The sequence below is a fragment of the Apteryx mantelli genome, chromosome 1, assembly GCF_036417845.1.
Source record: "Apteryx mantelli isolate bAptMan1 chromosome 1, bAptMan1.hap1, whole genome shotgun sequence".
Lineage (NCBI taxonomy): Eukaryota > Metazoa > Chordata > Aves > Apterygiformes > Apterygidae > Apteryx > Apteryx mantelli.
Window position 1 is genome coordinate 75,279,297 of NC_089978.1, and position 26,857 is coordinate 75,306,153.

The 26,857-nt window shown below is 38.7% G+C and overlaps 1 protein-coding gene across 4 annotated transcripts in view; it reads left to right on the forward strand.

The window, feature by feature from the left end:
• RASA3 (RAS p21 protein activator 3) overlaps window positions 1-26,857 on the forward strand; it is a 138,268-nt gene that overhangs the window by 103,328 nt on the left and 8,083 nt on the right. For 3 of the 4 annotated variants that reach the window (XR_010883994.1, XM_067295465.1, XM_067295475.1), the window contains 14 exons: window positions 2,657-2,729; window positions 7,204-7,283; window positions 11,556-11,660; window positions 12,215-12,371; window positions 13,178-13,326; window positions 15,232-15,346; window positions 16,216-16,290; window positions 16,880-17,003; window positions 18,147-18,253; window positions 18,906-18,983; window positions 19,920-19,997; window positions 20,545-20,618; window positions 24,511-24,626; window positions 25,587-25,669. Coding sequence is in view for 3 of the 4 variants with exons in the window: in XM_067295465.1 (XP_067151566.1) it covers window positions 2,657-2,729; window positions 7,204-7,283; window positions 11,556-11,660; window positions 12,215-12,371; window positions 13,178-13,326; window positions 15,232-15,346; window positions 16,216-16,290; window positions 16,880-17,003; window positions 18,147-18,253; window positions 18,906-18,983; window positions 19,920-19,997; window positions 20,545-20,618; window positions 24,511-24,626; window positions 25,587-25,669 (1,414 nt within the window). In the remaining variant the exon portion in view is untranslated. The remainder of the gene's footprint in view (window positions 1-2,656; window positions 2,730-7,203; window positions 7,284-11,555; window positions 11,661-12,214; window positions 12,372-13,177; window positions 13,327-15,231; window positions 15,347-16,215; window positions 16,291-16,879; window positions 17,004-18,146; window positions 18,254-18,905; window positions 18,984-19,919; window positions 19,998-20,544; window positions 20,619-24,510; window positions 24,627-25,586; window positions 25,670-26,857) is intronic. The other variant, XM_067295471.1, reaches the window with a different exon arrangement.

Below are 26,857 nucleotides of genomic sequence, written 5' to 3' on the forward strand. Positions count from 1 at the left end.
ATTTCTGATGAGGTTTAATTTATGCAACTTCTCACATAGCAATTGGAGGCCAGTTTTTAACCAAATTTATTGCCCAATTTTGGGTGGGTGGGGAGGCTGAATACAGCAACATCTTGCAGAATATGCGCATTTGTATGTGAATATTTTGGGAACTTTTCACTTTCAAGGTGTGGCAAATTAATGTAGTGTATATGTAGAATGCTGTAGGTGACTCAGTCCTGTAATTTGAACTATGCAGACATAATACCGGGATAAAACTCTGGAAAGAGGTTTAAATAATTAGATGATAAGATACATTCTGCACAGTACTCTTCAGTTTAAATTTGGGATTAAATTTTCTCATTTTGTTACAAAATTTCACATGCTGTTGGACATCACTGTTTTGGTTTTGCTGATCTGGAGAGTCATTCTGTATGTCTGTGCCCCATTAGAAATAAAATGGCTCTGCTATGACTGCAAAAAATCACATTTGTAGCATAGATGAATCAGCGTTTTACAATACTTTAAAAATACTATAAATAAGACTCATTCCTGACAAACACTTGACCTGCCTACAGAGGAGTCTTTGAGACTGGTCTGTAGTCTTCATCTTTTCTAGGTGTGTTATGTCTTATCCCCCATAATGAGCTGCATATTTGAGTTCTATGCTTTGATGTTTTAATCATATAACTTCAGATGGTATAGATAGATATTGCTGGCACTGTCAGGAGATTTTTTGACTAACTAATGTATCCTTAAATGTCCAAATCTACCTCTCCTTGTCTGCTTGCCCCAAGTCCTGATAACGTACAACTTCTGATAACGCAGAACGGTTCGTCTCCCTTCAAAACACAGAGCATAGCTCCATCCTCTTCCTATCTGTTGTTTTGGTGGGGGGGAGAAGGCTTTCCTCCCGTCTTCAGTGAGCGGCATGCAACTTATTCCCAACCACTGCTTTGTTATTGCCCAGTAGTTGTGCTTGCCTTAATCATCTCCTGTTCTACATCCTACTTCCCAATTCCCTCCCTGATGGGCTTATCAGTAAAGAGGTTGATTGGCAAGTGTTGCTGATGAGATGGGATAGGCAGTCAGCCCTATGTCCTAGAGGTGATTAGGCTCTCTTATCTCTCAGCTCCTAGGAATAGTGAGATATTTTTAATCTCTAAATCATTCTCCTCTCTGGATTTCTAAATGCCTCTCCTTCTGGAGTAGGAAAGCTGCTTCATGCTATTGCATTTTGTGCAATGCCAAGCATAAAAATGTCAACAGATGTGCTGTTGTTTATTGTGTAATTTGTACTTATAGAGCCTAGAGACTTCTGAACCAGAACTCATTCTGTGCCTGTATTATAGACAGGAAAACAGTGTATGCTGGTGGACTGGCTCATTCAAGTCACATGGGAAGCCTTTAGCAGCACTGGGAATTAAACCCAGCTTTGCTTAGCCACTGTAAGAGAATACATAGAGTTGTCTGGTCAATATAACCAGTTATAAGCAATATAAGTGGCTTTGCTGCATGAGGAATGAGGGATAAATTCTGGGATGAAATGATTAGTAGGTCAGGTTTCCATGCGATTGTTGCATCTCTCCATCTGTGTCTGTTTTATCTATACCCTCTTATTACTGCTGAGCTGTAGGGGAAATTTGGTGACACAAGAAGTTATAGAGCTTTTCAACTGTAAGTAACTATGGCAAATCAAGTGTTAGGTTCATAACATTTGGAAATCATCAAACAGCTGTTTGGCTGGCCTATGTAAAATACATTGGCTGGCTTTAGCTCAATACCAAGCAGTTAGTATTAGTCTGTATTCTAAAATGCAGACACAAGAGGAAGATACTGTCTATAGAGGAATGAATGGGCAGCGCTGAACTTTGTCAGGCCTATTGCCCTGTGAGAGGTTTGAGGGAGGTCTGCCACACACCGTTCATTCCTACATAGCAGTAGAAATTGGAGACTTCTGCTCAGGACCTCTCACAGTAATTCAACAGTATAACGTTTACTAGGAACTCATGGGGCTGCAGGGAAAAGGGTGAGAAGGAAGAGAGGTATATGATATAGCAATAAAAATATGACTTTTTAATCTTATAAAAAGTAGAGTTTAAAAAAAAAAGGTTTGAAGTGCTCATGTACTAAACTGTTTCTTTGAATAACCTCTTCATTCTCACCAAGTTATTCATTATTTTTGATTATTTAACACCATTGAAAAGCATTCATTAATTCTTCATGCCAAGAGTACAAAAAGTAATATACTGAAATATGCGTGTCAGTCCTCATCTATCTCCTGTGCTTTTAGGGTATGAAAACTTCTTGAGTCACATCGCAATTGAAAATGTTCCCCAAATACTGCTGCTCAAAGCCCCATTCCTGCAAGTTGCTTTGTACAGGTGTGAGACTGCCAGATGGAGCAAGTGACAGAATTGGAGTTCAAGGATGCCAGTTTTTAAGAGTAGATAACAAACTGCAATTACTTACACTTTAGAGAAAGAGGCATGCAGTGAATCCCTCTCTTATATGTGTGTGAGTGCATGGGCCTTGCTGTGCTAGAGCCACATGGCACTCCAGTTTTATCAAATAAATCAAATGCGTGACTATTTCATTGTTCCTCAGTGGCTCTGTTCTAGGATCGCTCTTCTGCTAATGTTGTTTCTTATACTTTTTTTTTCTTTCCTTAATTCAGATCGGAAGCCAAAAAGACTAAAGTTAAAAAGAAGACCAACAATCCACATTTTGATGAAGTGTTTTATTTTGAGGTTGGTATTTCAAAGGAACGGGTGATAAGCTGAAATACTACACTGTAGATAGTTGGCACAGCAGCCTGCCCCATGTTGTGCCAGCTGTCTTCTTTGAAGGCTGTTTCAAAGCATAGTGCAGAGCACAGAAGTATCCAGATTCAGACTAGCTGTCTGCTGAGGCAGCAATATATTGCTTTAGCCCAGGTGCTCAAAGGAAAAGCTTCTAGCCACTTCTGAGCAGCAGGCTTTTCATTCTTCTATGACTCAGCCCAGGCAGTTTTGAGAAAGGACTGATAAGAGCAGGATTTCCTATTATTATTACTTTTTATTATTATTTATTTATTTATTTATTAAGCTTGTGTGGTTCTTTCTAGCCTGTGTTTGTATACTCTGTCTTCCCCAGTCAGTGGGAGGAAGGTTGTCTCATAGGAACATTAAAACATTGAAAACAGCAGAAAGAAAGCATATTCAAAACTGGATGTTTTAGCTGTCTACCATTCTGCTGCAATACCAATGTCTTTTCTCTGAGTGGGTGAAACCTCTGCAACTTTATTTAACATAGAACAAGTCCTGTTAAGACAAAGCGTAACTCATAATTGCTCCTTTTCTTTTTTTTTCTGGCAAAAGTAGCAGTAAATGTGGTGTGTTCTGTGCGTATATGTGTGTGTGTATGTATGTTTATAGCTTTATAGCTTGGATACCTCTTGAAACTTTTCATTCTGTCTTATAAAGTATCTGCATCTTTCTCTTTGCTTTTTATCTTGGATATTTTAGTCCTGGTCTATACTTTATGGAGCTAATTAAATAGATATCTCAAAAACATATCTGGCATAACTAGTTGATGAAAAGCCAGAGTAGTACAATGCAGTTGGCATACCATTGAAAAGCCCTTTCTGCCTTTATATATTGCATCATTCAGGTCACATCTGCGCTAGAAATTGTTACTGGTGTAGGAATGGCACTTAGGGATGTGGTTTCTAGAGTAAATTCAGGAGCATGTGCAGCCATAGCAGGAAGGAGCCAGGGAGAGAAGAGCTGTGCAGCCATACAACTGCTGTTGCATCATGCTGATCTGAAGTGCACATATCATTCTGGGCAGTGCCAGTGAGGGAGCTTATTGCTTACTCCCTCCACCCTCTACAAACTACTATCTTTACCTGGAAGCTGAACAGTTATACCAAAATCTAAAGCCAGTCATACCAACAGAAATGTGCTCACGTTGGTGTAATATATTTGGGTTTGAGGAACAGATACAATAAGCTCTTTATTGGCAGAAGCTCTCTCTTGCTGCTATAAGCAGTGGAAGCACCGAGGGTTGACCAGGATAGCTTTCTAGGGTAATCTTTGCTGTGGTAATCCAGCAAATCTTTCTAGGGTATAAACTTCACTGCAGACTTAACTGTGGCTAGCGGCGAGCCTCTATCCTTGCCTGACCCTGCTGGGTGCCTGCAACCCTGCTGGTGCTGCGCGGGCATGGCTGGCAAGGGAGAGATCCCATGGCTCTGAGTAGTGAACCTGCACCGAGGTGCCCTGTGTGTTCACTGAGGGCTGCCCAGGATGTCAGCTTCTCACCTGATCCAGAGCTGCTGCCTTTGGCGGTGACACGAGTGATGCTATATGTAAATAAGTTAAAATGGGCTTCCTCATTCCTAACATAGGCAGTTCTGGAGGCATCTGACCACGAGAGCTTTTTAATGAGAATGTAATCCAGGAATTCAGTCTGTAAACCACAAAGTTTCACCTGCCTGATTCCTCTGCCCTCTGTGCCTTGCAGAAACAGAGCAAACAAATTCAAACAAATTAAACACTGAACTTGGCAGCCAATGGCAAATTGGGAGGAAGAATGAGAGAAAAAGGAAGCACCTGCCAGCTGGAATTATGGAAGGGGGCTGGAGGCTTGCTTAGCTTGACTTTTTGCTAAAAGCCAGGTTGCATGTAAGGATCAGCAGAAGCAAAACCTGAGCTCAAGCCCATGCCCCAGCTGTTCTGCTAATTCAGAGTAAAAGGTTTTCTGTGTGGTAAGAACAGAGCTGGGGCCATGTCTGAATCAGCAGGAACTCTGCTGCAAAAACATACCACCAGTGCAGACAGAGTCATCATAGATTTATGTCATTTTTTGAGAGTGGTTAGTACATATCTAGCTAAATGTCTCCAGAGACCAAAGTGTTTGGGAGAACTGCTATGACTGGGAAATACATTCAGTAATGAGACATGGGCAGCCTTGTAGCTGATGCAGGCTAACAGAGCGTTCTGATTCCTGTAGAGCTGCACAGGTTCATGCTGTTGACAGAGGTGTCATTTGCCACTTCCAAACAGCTTCATCAGCTTTCCTGCAGTCTGCTAGCCCAGTGACTGGCCTTGGATCCAAGGAGGAGGAAACTCTGTAGAAGTCACTGAATAGATACTTTCCTTTCTACAACAAAAAAGTCAGATAGGTGACAAAAAAGTCACATAGTGGGAAATAGCTCCTCATGGGTTTGTGAAATCTAAGTGCTGATTAGAAGGGTGGAACAAATGAAACTTGCACCTGAGGGTTGGGGACCATTTCCACCACCATCCAGCTGCAGCATTGCAAAGGGGCTCAGAGGTCTATATGCAGCTACAGGAAAATTCCCCTTTCATGGGAACTGAGGAAGGTAAGTGCTGAGGACCCCTTTGCAAATTCACATGTGCTGAAGAAGTTCTGAGCAGCTGGTAAGTGGCTTGGCATTTTTGCCTAAATAAAGGGAGCAACAGAGCTGAGCTGTGCCCTCTTAGCTGTCACATACCATTTTACAGCAATTTCAGCACTGTGAGCTAGGAATTCCCTAATATCCAATTCCATCCTTAGTACTGACAGACTTCATACGACTATCTTTTTAGGAATACAGCTCTTGAGCATTTAAATTAATCTGCATGCTGAGTAGGCATACAGATACAGAGGCCTTGTACATGCAGACTCTAGCAAAGCTTCTCAGAAAAGTGTTTACTAGACAGGTTGTGCCATAAGTTACACCTGTGCTGGAACTTTTTTGACTACTCGTGTGTTACAGCTAATAAAAAAAATTTGTAAGTTAGCTTCCTTATTCAAAATTACACCATTAGCTTCACAGTAGTAGTAGAAAATAAGTCATTATCAGTTACGCAGGATAATTTCTTGAAGCCACAATGAAGATAGTAGCAAGGTAGGTTAAGGAAATTTATGCTGAACTCCTGAAATTGTATGATGTATTTAAATCACCATGCTCTTGGACTTACGGGTGCATTTGAGTCAATTATAGACTAGAGGGTTTGGTCTCCAGTGCTGCCTAGTACCTTTTAGGTGTTAGGTATCACCTCAAAAATGGTGCTTGTTCACAAAAAAAAAAAAGGCTATGTTCAGTGTCACATGCTGAGGATGATACTCTTCTGGTTCCTCTCTTTCTGTGCAGCTAAACCTTTGCCTCCATTGTTTGTACCATCTGGGGTACAATGTAAAACTAAGAAGCTAAGTTTACGATAAAAGCCACTTTTTGTGAGTGGGAAGTATTAAGCCACAAGAGTATTTTAAACCTACAATAAAGTTGCACTTGTATGTGCAACGAAGAGCTGAACCCACACATCATACGTGCTTGCATTTGATCAGTTTCTGCTGTGGTTACAACTGGGTGGGGTAGCCTTTTTCTCAAGTTTCTGACACACTAGTCAAAAATACAGCCATCAAAGTCTTTTTTTTTTCCTTTTTATCATGCTAGAAAACAAATTTTAAGAAATGTTTACATAAAAACTTTCTCTTCTCTGATGCTCTTCACTTGCAGCTATCTTTCCATGTCTTTCTGCCTGTGCTTTGCTGTTTATCAGTGTTGCAAATGTGGTTGGTGAGAAAAAGCTGAACTGTGGACCCGGTTCTACATTCTGCTATACATAACAGTCTGGCATCTCTTGGAATATTGATCTGCTTGGTATTTTTATGTGGGCATAATTAACTGACATCTAAGATATCAGAACAGGCAGAACTTCCTGATTTTAACTGGATCCACTGTAAAATGTTGTTTGGGGGGGAGGGAGGGATGAGAGGTGGGGTTTTTTTGTTTGGTTGGTTGGGTGGGGTTTTTTTAATCTCTTCAGAGTGCCTCAGAGCATCTGTTTTAAGACTGTATTTCAAGTCACTTATTAATTGCCCTTTTTCCCCTAGATAGATTCTAAAAGAAAAAGCAAGTGGTATTCCTTCACATAACTTTTTCTTTTTTCAATGTAAACTCAAAGTACCATAGTAATATTAAAGATTCCCTTTTCTGGTTAAAGAAAGTATGGTGTATGATATAGTTATTCTTTGATATGATTATGTAACCACTTCTGAGTAGTGAGGAATCTGTTTTGTCAACAGGTTTATTCACATACATAAAGGTTTTCAGAATCAGAATTAAAGTTATTGCTGATAGTCAAAGACTGCAATCTGCCAGAGCTTTGTACAAGTAACAGAGAAATTCTTTTGTATCAGATTAATTTGTTAAAGATTCCTCCTTTTCACTAGGTTACAAGGCCCAGTAGCTACAACAAGAAATCCCATTTTGATATTGAAGATGTTGATGAAGTTGACAAAATGGAGATCAGGTAATATAAAACACTTTGTACAAATTAACTGTTCTCCCAAAGTTGTGCAACTTTATAGTAGACTGAGTTTTCCAAGTGGCAAGCATGGTTTTACTTCTGATAAATCAAGATGAGTCTTTGTCACTGTGTCTGTCTGCTTCTTTACCTCCACAGTCCTGTAGATCATGTCTGAATGTACATGGCAATTCCACTGTGGGAGAGAGCCTGATTATTTTCCTCAGTATCATGTGTGAATTACTAATACGCTGTTGTTGCTAAGTGCAGCCTTTTATTTCTGGTCTCCTCTTCCCTCCCTCCCTCGATTCCCCAAGAGACCCTAGAAGTTATGGGATGCTCTCAGTTTGAAGAATCTGTTTTCTTTTATCCCTTCATTTTAGCAACTCAGATGGAGGTCCTCTTTCCCCGATAGGAAACTCTTGAGCTCAGAGTTTCTCTGCAGCTGAGGCAGTTTCTCTTCCTTTTTGCCTGCCAGAATTTAACTCCTTCTTGCAAGGTTGCGTATGATGCATGTGAAATCCATTGCATGGGAAAGAAGCAGCTCTAATTTCAAAAACAAAGCAACCTCCCCACACACGCACTTACTATTATTTTAAAATCTGCTGGGGCCTGTCAACAGTGTCTATAGGGACAAGTGAATAGAAGAAGCAGAGAAACACAACAGAAGGTGCAAAACTTAGAGGTATTGCATGCATGATGCCATCACATGTATTGAAACTTAGAGATCTGGGCCATCTGGTGACCTGGATGCACCACAGCTGAAGACTGCTGTGTCCACATCAAGCAGTGTGATATTTCCCTTCTTCTGTCTGCTAGAATTTGGAGGAAGGAAGATTGAAGGAGAACAGTTGCCACTCGCTCCACCTCTTTCTGCACATGTGTTCCCTCTGGAGAGGCAGTGAGGGCTTATTTCTCAAAACATTCTCTTGTCCCTTCAGAAGCACAATTGGCAGTAAGGGAAAGAGAGGAGAAGAGGAAGAGAAGACAGTACTTATCCCAGCGAGCAAGATGCATTTATGTTAGTGAATGAATGGATGCAGTCTGCCATATTATTCTCTACTTAGACTGACTCTCAGCAACTGGTTCATGTAGCCTATTATTGTAGTATCACAGCAGTGCATGACCATTAATAGATTTGTCTTTGCCAGGGCTCTGCGAGACAGGAAAGTGAAATTACTCCTATTTGAGAGACACAAGAGACATGTTTCTTTGAGAATATCTGCATCAGGCACAGCAAAGGTAGCTGGTTTAAGGGCAACCCGCAACTAATATCGTAGGAGAGCTAGAAATCCCAGGCTCAGTGCCATGCTGATTTGGCTGTATTAGTATGAGGACCAGACCAGATGACCTAGTACTAGCACCAGACTAGTATTTCTGCATAGCTTTGCATAGTGTAGGCAGGTATTAAATAACATGTCCCATATTCCATAGGATATATGAGTTGGAGCAGGCAATTGAACAACATCTTGAGAGTCCCAATCCAGTGTTCTAGACTGGAACGCCACTATTTTTAAAGAATCTCCTATTGCAAGGGTAATGTTAGATGTTCGCTGGATCAGCAGTCCCGGAACTGATGCCTGCGCTCAAATATTTCACACTTTTAAATTGCTGTTCCGGGTAGCCCATTGACAAAGCTATAGCTTTGGTAGAATTCAGGGTATGTTTTCAGACCTGTCTTTGTAAGTATGATGTCCAGGCATACCCTGACTTTAAATGAAAGCTAGGATTCTCTGTTGGCTGTTTGACTCCTGGAAGGGGACCCTTGACATTCATGGACGGGGTTTACACATTGTTTAATATTTCAGTCTATTCTTATTTTGGACTGCTGGGACTGAATAGAATTATACAGTGGTTTTGGTTTACTTAATAAGTGATTTCTGGACAAATGACTGGCTGTAAAGATAATGTGCAGGTAACTGAGATTGAAAAAAGTCTCTTTCCTTCCTTAAGACTGACACATAAGAGTATGGTAAAGAGTAATAGTTTGTGAAGGGACTTACAGAACAATTGGGAAAAAGATTAAGAACTTAATAATGGAAAGCAGATAAAGGGTTAGTTTTAGTTGGGCAAACTCTTTGTTCAGAGATTTCATCCCATATAGGACAGAGTGTTTTTGTTTCCATCCTGGGTTCCCCTTCCACCCCCACTCACTTCCTTGAGTCTGTTCAGTCGGGGTTAGATTGCCCCCATGCCCTCTGGATGGCTCATGCAATTTGTGTTTTGTTTTTGTTTTTTGGGTTTTTTTTTCACTCCTGAGAAGGATACCATTCCACAGGGTATGGAGGAGTCTTAGTCTCTCATGTTTTTTCTCTAAAGCAATGAAAGGCTTCTCTCTTTGAGTGGGTGGAGGAAGTTGCAGGCAGGGCATATCAGTGCTTTGGGACCAGATGTTCTGGGGAAATCCATGCTCTCTCCTCCCCCTCTCTGCTGTTCTTTCTTCTTTCTGTGGCTAAAGGAACATTAGCTTAGCAGTGAAGACTCTTGTTATACTTGATATCAGCCTGACCATTTTTAAAGCTGCGCTTGACATAATTTTGCTTTTTAAAAAGCTCAGGGACATTAATCTTTTAGAGTCTGAGGCATATTATTACAAATTTTTTATGCTGCCTTATCCTTCATATTCCAAGTGCACAAAACAATAGTTTCAACACTTTGCATACCTGGCTTATTTACTGTGTAGCGTGAGATCATCTTGAGTTGTTAGCTACCCTCCTACAGATTGTTTGTACTGATTTTTATCTATAACTTAATTTGGGGTGGGAGCATTCTCTTTGGAAGCATGTAAGGCTGTGTATGTTTGAATCTGTTGTTGCTAGTTAGTGGCTTGACAGAATTTGAATAAGCTAGAAACAAGTAGCCTATAAATACTTGGTAAACTGTAAGTTTGACCACATATAAATAAGCTTCTCAAGATTCGTCCTCTCCTGAAACTGCTTTGAGTCATCTGAATTAGAGTTAGCAGGATGTTAGCTGACCAAATATGGAGAAAGGGGAGAGGAGGTAGAATTTGCATAGAAAATTTTTCCTTTTTTGGAATTCTTGCCCTACAAAAATACTGTCAAAATATCAGAGTTTGAAGAACTTAGCAGCAGGCACGCAACGTGAGCTGATGGTATGTCTAGCATATGAAACTTGATGCATGAGACGCTGTTGAGAGATAAGGCTCAGAGGATTTAAGTGATATCCTCTGCATTCATATAAGGTAGAACTAACCTTTAGAAGGACTATTGGCCCTCGTTCCTTGACAAGCCTACTGTGAATTGCTTGAGACTAGGAAGGTGGTGTAAATGTGTCCATAATTGGATGACTTTGCACTTTATTTAAATTAAACTTACTGTTTCTCAAAAATCCTCCTTATTTGAAAACCTGTATTTTTTCCTTGTATGTATGCATGTTCCCCAAAGTTTAAGGTGCATTCAGACTGTAACTTGATTAGTTGTGAAATTCTCAGCTGAGCTTGTTCTAAAATAAAAGTGCCTCTCAGAGGAAACCCTAAAATGTGTACAGAAACATCTCTCCTAGAGTTTGAAACATTAACTCTGAACATTATCATTTTTCTGCAAGTACCAACCAGTACTACTTTGAATCTCAGCAGTTTGTTTTATATCCTAACATTAAAGAACACAAGAAAGGAGAGGAAGTATCATCTAGAGATGCATACTGGAGCTTCCCAAACGTGAGGGACTGAGTGCTGGATGTTATGTAGGCTGCAGTCAGTAGACAGTTAAACTATTATACAGAATGGTAGAACTGTTTTAAGGTTTCTGAGTATCTGCGCAGAACTGCTTTAGGTGCAGTAAAGTTTATTAGCATGACACAGTAAATCTTCCCAGAACCAAAAACACCGGGAGAAACTGTGTAGACATTCACCCTAACTCTGTAAGGGCTCCCACTTAACTTCTAATAATCCTAAAGTAGACCCAGACTGAAAATATGGAGCCCTTAAGATACCTTTGCATTTTTTCCCCAGTATCAGGGTTTCCAAAGAGCCCTCTGAATCTTTATCAATATGGATTGTGGAAAATGGACTATACAGATGAGGAAAAGGTAGTCTATGAGATTTTTCTCTGATGTTTAATGGAGGTGAATTGCAAGGCTCCAGAAATCCAAGGTTGTCCCTGATGGCTTGGAAACCAATCTAGTACAGTTTTGGAACTTTCCGACTTGCTGTTTTGGGGGGGATGCACTACATGGAACGGAACACAACCACAAAACTGAAAACAAAGTTGTTTTTCTTTTATTATGAGTCCATGTTAATTATTTGTTTTATTACAGAGTTGATCTTTGGAATGCCAGTAACCTGAAGTTTGGAGATGAGTTTCTAGGAGAACTAAGACTTCCTTTGAAATTTCTCCGACAGTCTAGTTCATATGAAGCATGGTATTTGACATTTTTCTTTTGGAGTTTAGGTGAAAGTACATGTCTGCTATAAAGTTGTAAGAATAACTACTGCTATATGATAAAGTTTAAATGGATTTAATTTATATCTATGGGTTTTTTTAAGCAAGCCAAAATAATCTTAGTAAATATAAGAACAAGAAGTTTTAATAATATGATTGGAGATTTCAGTTTGCCTCTGTATATTGCATGTGGGAGTTGTAATGCATTGACTTTATGATATTATTTACTGTAGGGAGTTCTAATGCATTGACTTTTTGCTATTTTCTACTGTAATTCAGCAGCAATGCTATAGTTTTTTTATTATATGGAATTTCTTATCATAGCTGCATAAATCTTTGTGATCGGAACTCCCCAAGTCACAGTTGGTGCAAAATAGACCGGTAAACTTCATTCAAAAATCTGATTCAGAATTCTCAAGAATTTAATAAGTATATAAACATTGTGTATGTCTGTACATTTTATATATGTTCATGTATAGCTTGAGATAATGCTGTATTTCAACATAAACTTTCTGTCTTATTTTTGCTTGTCAGGTATTTCCTGCAGCCCAGAGATAATGGTAACAAGTCACTGAAACCTGATGACCTTGGTTCCTTAAGGTTAAATGTGGTTTACACTGAGGACCATGTTTTTTCCTCAGACTATTACAGTCCACTTAGAGACCTCCTGCTAAAATCTGCAGATGTTGAGGTAATTTGCTTGCACTGCTTGTTGTTTGCCTGCTGATCATCCTCACAAGGGTCTCCTTAAATGTTTGTCACTATCTAGCTGGCACCATAGTTCTTCACCATAGACTTCACCTTCTTCCTTTTACCATTTGAGGGTCTTGTTAAGCTGTGCATATCCCTCATGTTTGTTTTCAGTCCTTGCAGAAAAGATCTTTATCTGCATGCAGTATAGTGGGTGAAGGCACACCCAGGAACAGCAGTGGTTATGACAGCCACATATTCTCCATGGCTTTCTAATTTTATATTTGAAAATGCAAAGTAAACTTCAGTTTGATTAATTGGTTTTCTTTCACTGGAAAGAAACAGGTTTACTTGCACAATTAAAACAAACAAAAAAACTGATCCTGAAATGTCAGATGGTTGGGCTATGTCTACCGGTATGTATACTTTTAGCAGTTGTAACGCTATTCCTTTTCAGTGCAAGAACTGGGTTCTGTTATGACTGTGGCTTGAAAATGGGAAAGTTTAGAGTTCTTTCTCTTCAGTTGCTTCCCAGGCAAGAGTGATAGTGAAAAGACAGCTATTAAAAATGGGGAAAAGAGACTGTATTGTAATAGTTTTTAAATTGCTGCCCTCTTGTGATCAAAACTTATGACCAACAGAATAATAGAAGGTAAGGCGCAGCCATGTTATGTGCAGGCATGTTTGCATAATTGGCCACTGCAACTGTTATGTGGCCTTCTGCATTAAGGAGCTGATGGGAAGGAAAGGAAATGATGCTTATTCTAGAAAGACCTCTCAAAGTTTTTATTTATCTCCACTGTTCAGCCTGTTTCAGCATCAGCTGCACACATTTTGGGTGAAGTCTGCAGAGAAAAACAGGAAGCAGCCATACCTCTTGTCAGGCTTTTCTTACACTATGGCAGAATTGTGCCTTTCATAAGTGCTATTGCGAATGCTGAAGTGAAGAGAACTCAGTAAGTACCAACAAACCAATTGCTATTAAACATACCTACTCAGTGTTGGCTAGTTTTAGAATCTTGCACTCAGTTTCTAGGATTTTATGTAATTTCAAAAGAAACTGTTGGAGTTGTTCCTGTTGCTCCCAGCTGAGTGTCAGAGTACTTTATAAACTCATTTAGTGCTCTGAAGATCTGTGAGTTTAAATTTTAGGAGGACTTCCCGTAATATTTTGCCAGGTCTACTTGCAAGGTTGTTGTTAGGTCTGAGAGCAAGGATTCTCACTGTGTTCTCAGTCTTGATTACATGTGGTAATTGTAAAACCCTACATTACTTTCAGCTATTCACATGGAAACATTTCAGGTTCATAGTGTGCTAATAAACCATCTAATGCTAAGTGCTTGCTGAATTTGTTCAAAAACAAAAGGCAAGTTTCTTCCTAGGGATGAATTTTTAAGGCAAACTGTATTCCGTCTTTCCAATTAGATGGCTGAAGAACAAAGATGGGATTGGATCTGGCAGTGGATGACAAAAGACATAATCTTTTTTCTGGTCACTTTTATCTAAGTCCCTGGTTTGACTTCTAGCATTCAGGACAGGCAGGTCCTAAGTAGCATTTGTTGCCATAAGCCTGGTGACTACACAGTCATGCTCTTGACTGACAGCAGAGACAGTTGGGAGCCGAGGGGAGTGGTAAATACTGACTCTAAAGTAACAGCTTTCCTCAGTACAAAATAAAGTCTGTGTGTGGGTTGGCTTTTTTCAGAGTGTCTAAGGGATAGAGTATTTTCCTTCCTGTAGGTAGGTGTATTTTTTTGTGCTGCAAGTTGGCTGAAGCATTCTGGTTAATGCAATGTGAGGAAATTTGCTGCTCTCTGGTCAGTCATGTTCCTGTGATAAGACAGCAAAGAGCTGTCTTATCTGTCTTTAGGGCTCTCTGGCACTTCTAACAGGCAGGGAGCTTGTGTCTTTGTAAAACAAAATCATGAATCCAGCAGAGAAACTCTCCTGTTCTTCACTGCTTGTAAATGAGTACAACTGTGGTACAGTAAAAACAACAGGAAGGACATGTTGTTACTGTATGTGCAAGAGCAAGCAAATGACTTGAAATCCAGGTTTGAAATACTGTCTATGGGCACAGTTTTGGTCATATAGGTTTGGATAGGATAGTTGATTATTTACCTATCTGCATAAATTAAATTGCTATACAAAGAACTGCAGGTACAAATTTAATATGAAATTGCTTGCATTCTCAAAATGCAGTGACAAAAAAAGCACACATGACAGTGCAGATAGCTGAAGCTTAGCAAATGCTGTGCCCATGCCTAGTAGTAGAAAAACTGTGTGCAAGTGGCCCTTGCAGAAAGATGTGTCTCCACAGCATCAGATATCCACAGGGTTCTCAATGCAGAACTGGGATCTGTGCCATGTTGAACAGTATTATCATAGGACAGTGCTGTAGGTCACCTAGAAAAGATGGCTATGCCATTGGAGCCAATGTTTTCATATCCCTCCTAGTTTACAAATACTCATTTTGTAGGATAAGGTAGTAGGTCACATGTAATGTAAATGTGGAGCATGTAAAAGCAGGTGCGTTTCCCTCCATTTATGTTGTAAAACCCTTTGATCTGAGCCTGCATGTTGCCATGTATTTGGATGGTGCACCAAGGCTTCTACACATTGCCCTAATACAAAAAAAAGTCACTACCAAAGTCTTTGGACTTACTATGCTGCTTTTCTGTTATGACCTGGGAGTGCACTAAATGCTACATAACTGCATTTAATGGCAATCTGGATTCAAAGGGAGTTTTCGTTTGTGTATTCAAAACCAGATTTCTGTCACCTTTCACTGCTTCTTTTATTTCCATATGTTAGCAGTTTCTTGCAAAGAGACTAAATTACAGAAAATTGTTCACTTCCAGAGATCCAAACACCATTTTCAGAGGGAACTCATTAACTTCCAAGTGTATTGACGAGACCATGAAACTGGCAGGGATGCATTATCTGCAAGTTACACTGAAGCCAATCATAGATGAGGTAAGAGCAGTTTCGAATGTTTATTTGATAAAAGTCACTGTAAAAGGCCTTTAGGGAGCAGATACTGTTTATTCCTTCCCATTTTAAGATGACTTTGTAGGATTAATATGGAAGAGCCTGTTTCTGCATCAAAATCTTTTGTGTTAGTTTATCCCCAGCTGAGTTACCCATTTCAGAAACAGTATTAAAGGAAATAGGAGGTTTCCATTTGTCTGAATGGATTTCTTCTGTTTTATCAAATATAACATTTATTTTTTTCCTGAGAAATTAATGAAGAAATTAAAAACGTGGATGACTAAAGAACATCCACAGCAGAAAGCTGCCAGAACACTGTAAGCAACACATGGTGTCTAGTGGTTTTAAAGGAAAAAAATTATTCTTAGATAACTGTGTATATGATACATGTGTTGTAGCAATGGTTTATTATCTATCTAGTCCAGAGTGGTGGGGGTGGGGCTCGTTAGTACAGTTATTGAGCAATACTTTCAGACCACAGATTTCCTTTAAATGATTTGACATTTTCTTCATCTGTTGTTTTAATACTTCATCAAGAAAAGTTATGTTTTGGAAGAATAAAGATACATTTTTTAAATCAACTGTTTTGGCAAAATAGGTCTTTTCTTAATCAGCCCTGCCTGAGAGAGTTTAGCAAACAATTCTGCCTTTCAGTTGAAGGCTGAAGTAGAACAAATTAATGTTACCTTTTGGAAAAAGTAAAAGATAACAGGTAATTTAACTTTGATGCTTTGTCAAAAGAAAAAAAAATACACATTATGAAGTTGGGTTCAGCTATTTACTCCAAAATTTTTACAAAAATTTCCTGCTTGAGGATAAACTAATACATTAATTGTTCAATATATTCTTTCTAGATCTGCCAGGTCCATAAACCTTGTGAAATTGATCCTGTGAAATTAAAAGATGGCGAAAACCTGGAAAATAACAGGGTATGCATTAGATTTGGAAGGTACACACTAGTGTAAATAGAGTTTCTGTAACTGAGGTCCTCAGACATTTCATGTTGCAAATAAATCTGTCATTCTTTAGAATATGCTGGAAATTTTCTTAGCCCCACAAAGTGCGTATAATTATTTCACATGAGCTTCACATTAAGCTCTAAGGCATAGTGCTGAAATGTGATATCTGCAGAATTTTAAAAATCAACAAGCAAACAAGAAAGACTAGGGCTTGCTGACAAATGACTTAATACTCAGTATAGCATTGGGAGCAAGGATAACTTAGCCTTGCTTAAGGCTCTAGTGGTGCCTCATGATGTTATAGAAAACAATGCTATAAAAAGGAACAATATGCCATATCACTGGATGTTTCCTTTTCACAGAAATAACACTTTCACTCTTGTACTTGAATATGTGCGTTTACCAAAGAGCGTATCACTGAGTGTGTGATTGTTTTGCAAGTATATTATGTTGGAAGTAGGACTCTCATAATGATGCCATTATGCATAAAAACAGGAATAGTCTCGCTTTCCACAACAGAAAAAGACAATAATTTTGTCATAATCATTATATTTTTCAGGAAAATTTGAGGCAATATGTTGATCGCATTTTCACTGTAATTACAAAATCTGGTGTAAGCTGTCCTACAGTGATGTGCGATATTTTCTTTTCGCTGAGAGAGTCAGCTGCCAAACGTTTTCAAGGTAAGTTACTATGTATTGTTTTATCTCATGTCTTCAGTAGCTTTTAAATGTGCTTGTAGTCTACAATTCTGTATGATGGATTTAGTAATTGAACAGCAATTTATCTAAAATACAGTTTGGGGTGCATATTAATGCTGTTTTTTTCCTTGACTATTTGTTCCACAAAGAACACAACTTTTGGTGATTATATGAGATTTTCTTAAACATCTTTCAAAGGAAAACAACATTTAGAAAGAGCAGTGTGGTGGTATATATTTGTGGTAGCAACCTTTACAAAGTGTACTCAGTTTTTAAATGTTCAGGCTTTTGTAATGGCTCATTTTGCAGACTCCATGCATCTGAATTATTTTCTGCTAATACATCAATCTGTAATAAAGGCCAGTCTATAAGTTATTGAAATCATTGCAAGCTTGTAGCTCAAGGGCGGCCATATGATTCTAAGGTTTTCTGCTTATCAAGAGAGAATTCATTCCAATCCCTCTTAGTTATATTGGCTTTGTGAGAAGCAGCAGCAACATAAAAACAGAATCAAGCAAAAAAAACAACCTACATATTTTCACTAAGGGAAGGAGATTAGAATAGGACTTTTCAGAGAGAGTAATATGAGTTCAGTTTTTAACTAGTCACTTCACAATAGAGAAGCTCGGGCAGAATGCCTGTAGTGTTATCGGTTTTATGTTTTTTTTAAAAAAAAAAAGTGTATTTGTGTAATTACCAAAAGGAACAGGGGCATTAAGAGCCTGTACTGCACTGGTGCTTGGGGCTATAACTAGATAGTAAGAGTTGGCCTCTGTGCTGAACTTTCTATAATCTTTATAAGTTATTCATCCTACTTTGGTTGCATAGATTGAATATCTGATATTTGTATGAAACTCCTTGTGTGGTGAGAAAGTGAATGGTGTTCTTGTAATCCGTGTTGTGAACTTGCTTCTTTTTAAAAGGCCATTCTTTGTTTTATGATAGCTAATCTCTATCATCAATTAATCCTGTAACTTGCAAATATATGCATTTTCAGCACATATTTGAACTAGCTTTTTGAAGGCACTCTGACAATTTCAGCAGGTTTTTAAGAAAGGATTGATGAAATGCTGAGCAGATTTTTTTTCTTTTTATTTATATATATATATATATATATATATATAGGTGACCTAGATGTGAGGTATACAGCTGTCAGCAGCTTTATTTTCCTGAGGTTCTTTGCTCCTGCCATTCTTTCTCCAAACCTCTTTCAGCTTACACCACACCATCCAGTAAGTACTGTATCAATTTTTTCTGGCTATGTATATGGTTCTGTCACCGTAGTCTGTTTATCAAGATTCTTGCTCTAATTCTTTTAATAGCATTTAGGAGAAATAGCTTGGTTAGTTCACAGGTCTGCTATGCTTGTCTAGCATACGGAGTATATGTTGAATGACTATGTGTGTGAAGAACTTGGAAGGTATGGGAGGAACAGTGAATTTTACATTAGGGTCAGACAAGCTGAAAGGTCTAAGGTACTGTGCAGAAGATAGTCACTGCTTCCTTTTTACTGCCTTATATTAATCCTGGATTGATTGTATCAGCAACCCTTGGAGATGTTCTGGATGTTAAGCAAGTTGCTCAAAACTTTAAGTAGTTGTTCTGACTAGGGGTAGGGAGGACTCAAACAGTTTTCAAGATTGATTTCTCTTTTCTGTTTTGCGTGTGATTGTTCTTCAGAGAACCGAAGACATTAAGGTAGCTATGAAACTTGATGGCTTATAAGAGTCAAATGCCTTTAAAAGAAGCAACCTATACTGTTTTATTTGGACTTTTTAAATTTCATGTTAATTTTCTGCAAATGAAATAGGAAATGTAATTTACCTTCCTCTATCTCATGTTTTAAATATCTAGTCCATATAATACCATTTTTCTCTTTCCTAGGATCCCCAGACTTCTCGAACTTTGACGCTTATCTCTAAGACTATTCAAACACTGGGCAGCTTATCAAAATCTAAATCTGTAAGTGTGACATTTCCATTTAAAGGTTTATTTTAGGAAAGCAATTTTTTATGCTTTTATCATTCATTTTAATTAAGCCTTTCAAATGCTGGAGTTGCACCAGGCTTATGAAAAACTTGTATTTGTTGCTTTGATTATAAGCCTCACATGTTCATGGGAAAAATAAAGCTGCCTTAATTTGAACTACATTTTAATAAAACATAATTGTGTGTGGCACCATACTAGAGGAATATTCCATGACTTCTCATTCCATCCTTTTGGAAGAGAGGTAACAATGAGGAAATTCAGTAGTGTTCTCTACTTGCCTCTGGTACCTGGTAGCAGCTCTGTAGGGTTTTTCAGGTTGTCTCAGCATTTTAAAGCTTAACCTAGAAGAATCACCCACTGTGGGGAAGGGCTGGGCTTTTCATACCGGTTCCATTTTCTGCAAGGCAATGGTGATATTAGACCTAGATGCCCATTCTCTAGACATTTGATTGAAATGAAATGTGTAAATAGGCCACCAAATTGCTATGTCTAGTGATAATTTCAGGTCACTGATGGTCTAGTTAGGATTCACAGAGCCAACTGTAGATCAGTCTGTACCCAAAGATATGAATCCTTCGACACCACGGAATTCCTTATCTCTTCCTGGTTTTGTCAGGTTCTTTTAAAACCAAGATTATAAACCAAAGCAAAACTTTAAAGCTTTTGAAGAATGCAGTATTAACTATGGTGGTTTGAACGTTTGGAATGCCTTCAGTTACCTTTTTGAAATAAAAATTTGGATAGTACTGAATGCATGCTGAACAACATTGAAGTAGTTTTGCTTTTTCTTACGGACAGAAAAAAAACCTCTTATCTGTGGTGGTTTGTCTCATGATCTACTGCTGTTAACAATAATATTTTAGGTATAAACTGTATCATGATATTCATGGTTTTTGTTTTGTATTTCAGGCCAGCTTCAAGGAATCTTACATGGCTATTTTTTATGACTATTTTAATGAGCAGAAATATGCAGATGCAGTAAAAAATGTAAGTAATGTACGCATGTGCTGAAAATCTTACTGTGTGGTTGAAGCTGATGTTCAGAAACTTAGACTGCATCGATACTGTTTGGAAATCGGCAAATGTGTACTAGAAAAATCAGACTGTAATATTCAAGAAACATGCATCGAATTGTGTGCATGTCAATATCAGAATCTCTTTGAATCTACTTTTATTTAATAATTAGGTTAGATCAACAAGCTGCTGCTTAGAGCTTGAGACTTGTACATTATAGGATGCTGTAGATCTGTGATGAAAACTGTCTGCTCCAAAAGGAAGTGAAAGATATGCATAATGAAGGAGAAGCATGAAAAGAAGGGCTGGTCATCCGCAGTTTTTGCACTTAGGAGCATTTGTGCTATTTTTAGTATAAAACCCAGGAAATCTCCAAAATTGCTGAAGCATTTGCCATACCCTTCTGTTTAACTACTTTTACAGTATTTTCTTGTAGCACAGTACTGTACAAGCGTTAAAGAAATTAGTTTGGCTAGTGCTGTACTGTTTTTATATCTGTGCTTCTTTTTTCACCTTTTAGTTTTTAGATTTGATTTCATCATCAGGAAGGAGAGATCACAAGAGCATAGAGCAACCTATATTGCTTAAAGAAGGGTAAATATGCATTTGCAACAAAAACTTGTACTTCTGTGCTTGTTACCATTCTAAGGCAGCTATCTTTTTTTCCCCCCATTCCATCCATATGTTCAGAGAAACATGTTGGAAAATTTTTGTGTTGCTGTTTCTACTCTCTGTGGCTGCTATAGTTGATTTTAACATCCTTTCATTTGATTTAAACATCTTAAGTATGTTCTGAAATATGCGGAGGAAAAAAAAGCATGTAGAACTTAATTAGCACAGCTAACACAAAATAAACTTAAATCAGCGTTGTGTTAAAATCAAGTTCAATTTTTTTACTCCAGTGAACAAAAGCTGTAAAATTCCACTGTGAATGCAGATGCTGAATATGTTGGTGAGGGCAAACCCTGCAAATGGAATTTGCTTTGCTGTTGCTGCCCTATAAAAGAATCCATATGCTAATTATTACCATGGCTGTTTGAGGAAATTTGTGATACACCTGGAACAGTTTCTGGTTTTAGTACCTTTCTCTTTTTTTTCTACTTTTTTTTCCTTTTTCTAAACCATGTACTATACGCTAGTTCAGTTTTGGGGACAAACTGTTGACATTTTTTTCTGTTTTAAAAAATGAATTGGTAAGATCACCTAAGTGCATTGTGTAAACAGCTTCTTTGGGCTGGGAGGATGAAAGTAAAAATCCGCATTCATCCTGTCAGAACTCAGTAAGCTGAACCCCTGCTGAAAGTAAGCTTTCATGGCAGTTGTAAGTCATGTAAAAATGAGGTTTGCAGTGAAAACATGACTACCACTTCCAGTTAGCCTCTGCAGTTCACTTTGCTTCTCTGATGAAGGTCTGTCCCTAAAAGCCACTTTGTCTATTTTAATTCTGTGCATTTATCGTTCTTTTGTTTTTGAAAATAAATGTATAGTTTGGAACATTTTTTTTCCCTCTAACTCTAAAACATGATTTTTTTCTGCCTCTGTCTTTCTTTTGCTCTTGTCTGATTTTTTTCTGTCTTTTCTTGCTCGGCCTGTGACTGCTGTTGTAAGGACTCTTAAACTAACAGTAAAGAAAGTTGATGGTAATAGTTCATGCAGGTAAGATGGTAGGGGCAGTTGGTGCTTTGCTGTAGCTACCTGCTGACAGCATGTCCTTCCTTCACAGCAACAGACTTGTCTGACTTAACTTTGGGAAGGAAGTACTCTGTTTAATAATCTTGAAATGCCCATGCAAAACCAGCAGAGATCATTTTGTTACCTATTTCTTGATGTTGGCCGACTCGCCCCCCCCCTTTTTTTTTTCTTAAAAAAAAAAAAAAAAAAGCTTACTGAAAGTAGAGAATCAAGGGCTTTTATCTGTAGGTAAAGGATCCAAGAACTACTGAAATTTGCTTAATGTTCAGTGTACATATTCTGATGACCTCACTGCATGTGACTAAGAAGTTGCTATACATTTTCTAGGCACTTAAGTGGCATTCAAGTAAATTGTTCTCAAGGTTAAGGAGTGGGCTTCAGCTGTGTATTTTCCCTGCCATTTTGCATTATTGTCACATTTTGTCATGGGGAGTGGGTGGGAATTTTCACAGCCTTTAGTTTGATTCTTTTTTGGATCAATTGCTTGGCTGATTAGTGGGGTTTCTGTTCGCCCTTACCACATTTTTGTTTGTTTCATTTCCTTTTTTTAATTTACCTTTCCTTCTATTAAAAGAGCATCTAGACAGAAAACCATAGCATATCTTCTTTGGGTGGATATACCATACCCAAGATTAGTCACTGACACTTGTGCTGTGCTGGCATTCATCATGCCATCGCTGCTCTACAGCCTTCTGTCTGGCTCTTTCGAAAAGGAAGAGAACAAAAAGGAGACTTAATCCTGTTGTTCTTGTGGGTGAAAAGGACATGCTGATGCTTCCAAGTAAAGCTAATGCAGATCCAAACTCAGGTCTACCATAAACACGAGAATGGAAAGTTTCTCCATCCAGCCAGCACTGAAATGTTGTTCATATTTTTCCCTTTGTGTTTCTGACTGTTTGCTCCAACTTCTCATACATTCCATGAATATTAAAAACAAAGAAATCCTTTAAATTGACTTTGAAATTCGTATGTGGTTCTGAATACTTGTCACCTATCTTTGGGAAATAAAAGCACACTCTTCCCTTGGATAAATTGCTGGAGGTAGCTTTGGATCTTCAAAGCCCTTCCTGTTCTGATATCAAAACCAGATCTCTCTTCCACAAATATCCAATATCTGATACAACATATAATGTGAATTTTAAACAGCTAGGAAGAATTTAATTAGAAATGTGCTCTCAGCTCTGCAGTGTGGAGTGTGCATTTCTAAAAGGGAGAGGCTCTGTAGGACAGTTTGCAGCTGTAAGTCACCTTCAAGTGTCTGCATGAAAAGGAAGAGAAACTAACATGAAGAGCATGTTGTCTGCCCAAGGATATCTGCTCTTCTCTTGAAATTTGCCTTAACCTTACAACGCAAAAGTTACCACCCACCTGGTGGGCCTGGCGAGGATCTGAATCATATGGTTGTATTAAATCTTTCTCAAGCAGTCCAAGAACAAGGTCTGAGATAGTAACTGAGCTTTTTAAGAATGGTGTGTAACTATGTTTTAAAAGGATCCATTGCTGTATATGGTGCTTGTCAGCCTTTTTCCCCCAGAATTTGACAGGCTAAAGGGCAGCAGGCACCCATCAGCCCAGCTGGTCACAAAATAGTCTGAAGGAACTTCAGTTTCTGTTTCAGCTTTTAACTGCTGCTTGGTTGGATATAATGTAATTGTTCCTAAGTCTAGGTATCACAAGTGAGAAAAAATATTCGCTGTTCCTAGAGTTTTAGCTCTGCTATTGAAAATCTTCAACTGAATCACTTGCTGTTCTGTGTCATGTATGTGCTTTGTGCTGTATAGTGCTTTCCTACCTGATTAAAAACTACTCTGTAGTAAGTAGTTTTTAGTGGCACTGTTAAACAATTTTTTATTTTTCATGATAGTTAGTGCAATGCGTAGAGTAGCTGTTATTAACTCCCTACCACACATGCGCACACAGTTTTCACCGAAGGTGATGCTGAACAGTGTGAAGTTACCAGGCTTTCCAAAGTCACCTTGGAACTTCTGGATTGACTTAGTAGCTTGGAAGATGCTGGATGCATCACAGTTCCTTGTAAGCCAATTCAAATTTGAAATTAACTAAGGATTGACAGTTCATTACATGACACCCCCTGCACCCGAACACACACCAAAAAAAAAGTTATGGCTTTCAACAATTAGGTTGTTTTGTACTGTTACTAAAAACACATATCCAGCTGTAGGATCAGTGTGCGATTGCAAATGGATTTGTGGAACATCCTGAGTTTTTCTACAACATGTGAGTGACTAAAGCATGTAAGGCACAGACTCCATGCTCCCACGGGCTTTACACCTGCCTTTTAATTATTAAAAATACTCTAAACTTTTTGAGCTCTCTCATAGCTGAAAATAATGGTAGAGTTAGGTCAGGCTTAGGAGATCCATGCCAGCCATGGTCTGCCCTTTCCCTGCTCTAGTGGGAAATCCTCTAACTGGATTTGTAGCTGAGGAAAGAGCAAAAGTTGCTACAGTTTATGTAACAATTAGAGTCCACATGTAGACCACAAGTCAAGCTACGTGTTTTACCACGTATCTAGATTTGGAAAAAGGAGAGATGCTAAACCTGTCAAAATGGGACTTTTCTTTCCTTGTCAAGACAAAGCCTCAATAATTAGAAAACACTGTGTGTCCCCTCCTAAAGCTTTGCAAGTGCCATCATGTGTGTGTCTGTATATATAAAATATATGCTTATATGTGTGTGTGTGTATGTGTATATATATATATATATATATATAATATGTATGTGGCTAGATTATCCAGTGTATTGGTGTAATGACTGCTGTCCTGTCTACTAGGTTCATGATCAAAAGAGCACAAGGAAGAAAACGATTTGGTATGAAAAACTTCAAGAAGAGATGGTTCCGCCTGACAAACCACGAGTTTACCTATCAGAAAAGTAAAGGTAACAAAGGTTTGCCTGTCTTATTTTTATACATAAAAGTGGAGATTAAACATGAAGATTGTATAAGAACAGAACAATGAGATCTAGATCTGTAACTATAGAAGGCACAGTGCAGGGAAGTCCTGTCAGCCTGTATGTTCTTGCCAGCTTTTTAGTATATCTATACTGATTGCTAGAGAAGGTTCTTGGATAGCACAGGATTGTATTAATCAGTGGACCATTTGATTGTTTTTATATTATCAGTTATTAATAAAATCTGTAGGCTTCACTGTCGCTTAGTAGATTACCCGAGGAAACAAAACTCAGGAGCTCCAATACCTTACACTGGGATTTAGGTTGTATTGGGCACTGTCAGATGCATCTCAGCTGGTTCTCATAAACTCTGTAGCATTGGCCCAATGGACTGCAGCAGGCAGGGGGTTGACTGAAAACTTTGAACTTGCAAGCATTTGTTTGCTTAATGTTGCCTAATATCAAGGATTTTGCTTTTCTCAGATTGGTTCTGTTTGTTCAGCAGTGCTGTGCAAATACCACTCTCTTCCATCATATAAGCACATATGGGGTGAGAAAGGTGAGGAAACAAATTCAGATTCAGCAGAGCCTGGAGGCTGCCAGTCATCATTTCAGTCTCAGCTTTGAGATCTTAGGTCACCACTACCAACCTAGTTCAGCTGAGTTGACAGGAATGATTTCTTTCCCTGTCACTTCCTCAGTAAATATACTGTGTCCTGCTGCAATAGTCTGTTTCTAAAAGGTTTGCTAGCATAACCTAGTGCAGCCAAAAACAGAAATGAAATTAAGATAATAACTTCAAGGGCACGCCAGTAAAACCCTGTTCAATTAAAGTTTTTTTTTTTCCTGTGCAGTCACAATAATCTTCAAAGAAACTGAATCAGTGCTTAGAGTAACAACAGAGGGTGAAGCTGAGTTTTGAACAAGTTGCTCAGTGTCAGTGTGTTTGCTCTGCAGGTGATCACCCTCTATGTAGCATTCCAATAGAAAACATTTTGGCGGTGGAAAGACTGGAGGAGGAGTCCTTTAAAATGAAAAATGTAAGTAGGTCATCTTCATTAATTTACTTGTTAGGCTGGTCTGGATCCACCAACCTAACCTTTTTCCCTTTTGTAACCCGTGTTGGGTTTCTGCTGAAAGATGTACAACCACAGCTGCTTGTTCTGTATATAGTAGCAAGAGTTTCCAGAAGCACAGCCCATTCAGATTCTTAACAGCCCAGTCAGCAGTCCTTGGGTTTCGTGATGTGCAGCACACTCAGTACTTACCACTGCTGATCAGCTGTCTGGCCTCCATAGTGTCGGACACAGGTAAAATAATCGAGTCCCTGCACTTTTGTCAGACCTGTCTCTTGGGAGGAAACTGACTGCTTATTTTTGTGAAGGATCATATCGTCTTGCTCTAACCATCAAAATTTCTTTGTAGGATAATGAAAGTGCATATATATTTGGTTTAGGTCATGTGCCAGAATAACATCTGTGCTGTGCCAGTATGGTGCAGCATTTTGATTGGCACATTAGGTGAAATACAGCTGTATTGCTCATGCATGGAGCACTGCTACCAATTTCTGTGTATGTTATACATACCATCCATTGTGCCGGAACACTTCTTAGACATGATCAGTTTAAGTGAGGTTAGGAGCCTTTTTCATACTCTTCTGCCTGTAAAGCTGAGTACATTCTTTAAAAAGTTTTATTAAAAAAAATAAAACACACATCACAGACTTCTTTATACACATAAATGGCTGTGACTTTCGGCTTTTTTGCCTGTAAGTCTTTCCCACTATCTAAACTGCTTCTGGGCACCATTCAGGGCAATGCTTAAACCTACCCTATATACTAGGCCCTGTGCTTGTCTCCTTTACAGCGCTTTGTCGAGGTAAGACACTGTGCTCGACTCTCTGGTATTTTCCCCACTTCAGATGTTATTTTGGTAGTGTGCCTTTGTCTCTGTTAAAAGATGGAATAAGTTCCAGCTCACTTGCTCTTAGAGCACATCTTCACTGTGTAGCTGGCTTTGGCTTTTATAACTCGTGTTAATTCCTCCTAAGATAAGCAAAAGCAGCCAAGCTGCAAAATAATTCTCAAGCTATCAGAAGGCGATGATAACATGTGGTGAGTAGGACTCACTTGAACTATTGCCTTCTGTGCTCTGCAAAGTAGCCTGCTTGAACTAAAAGTAGCCACACAGTTAAGATAAAAGTTATTGTGTATGGAGAGGAGCTGAGC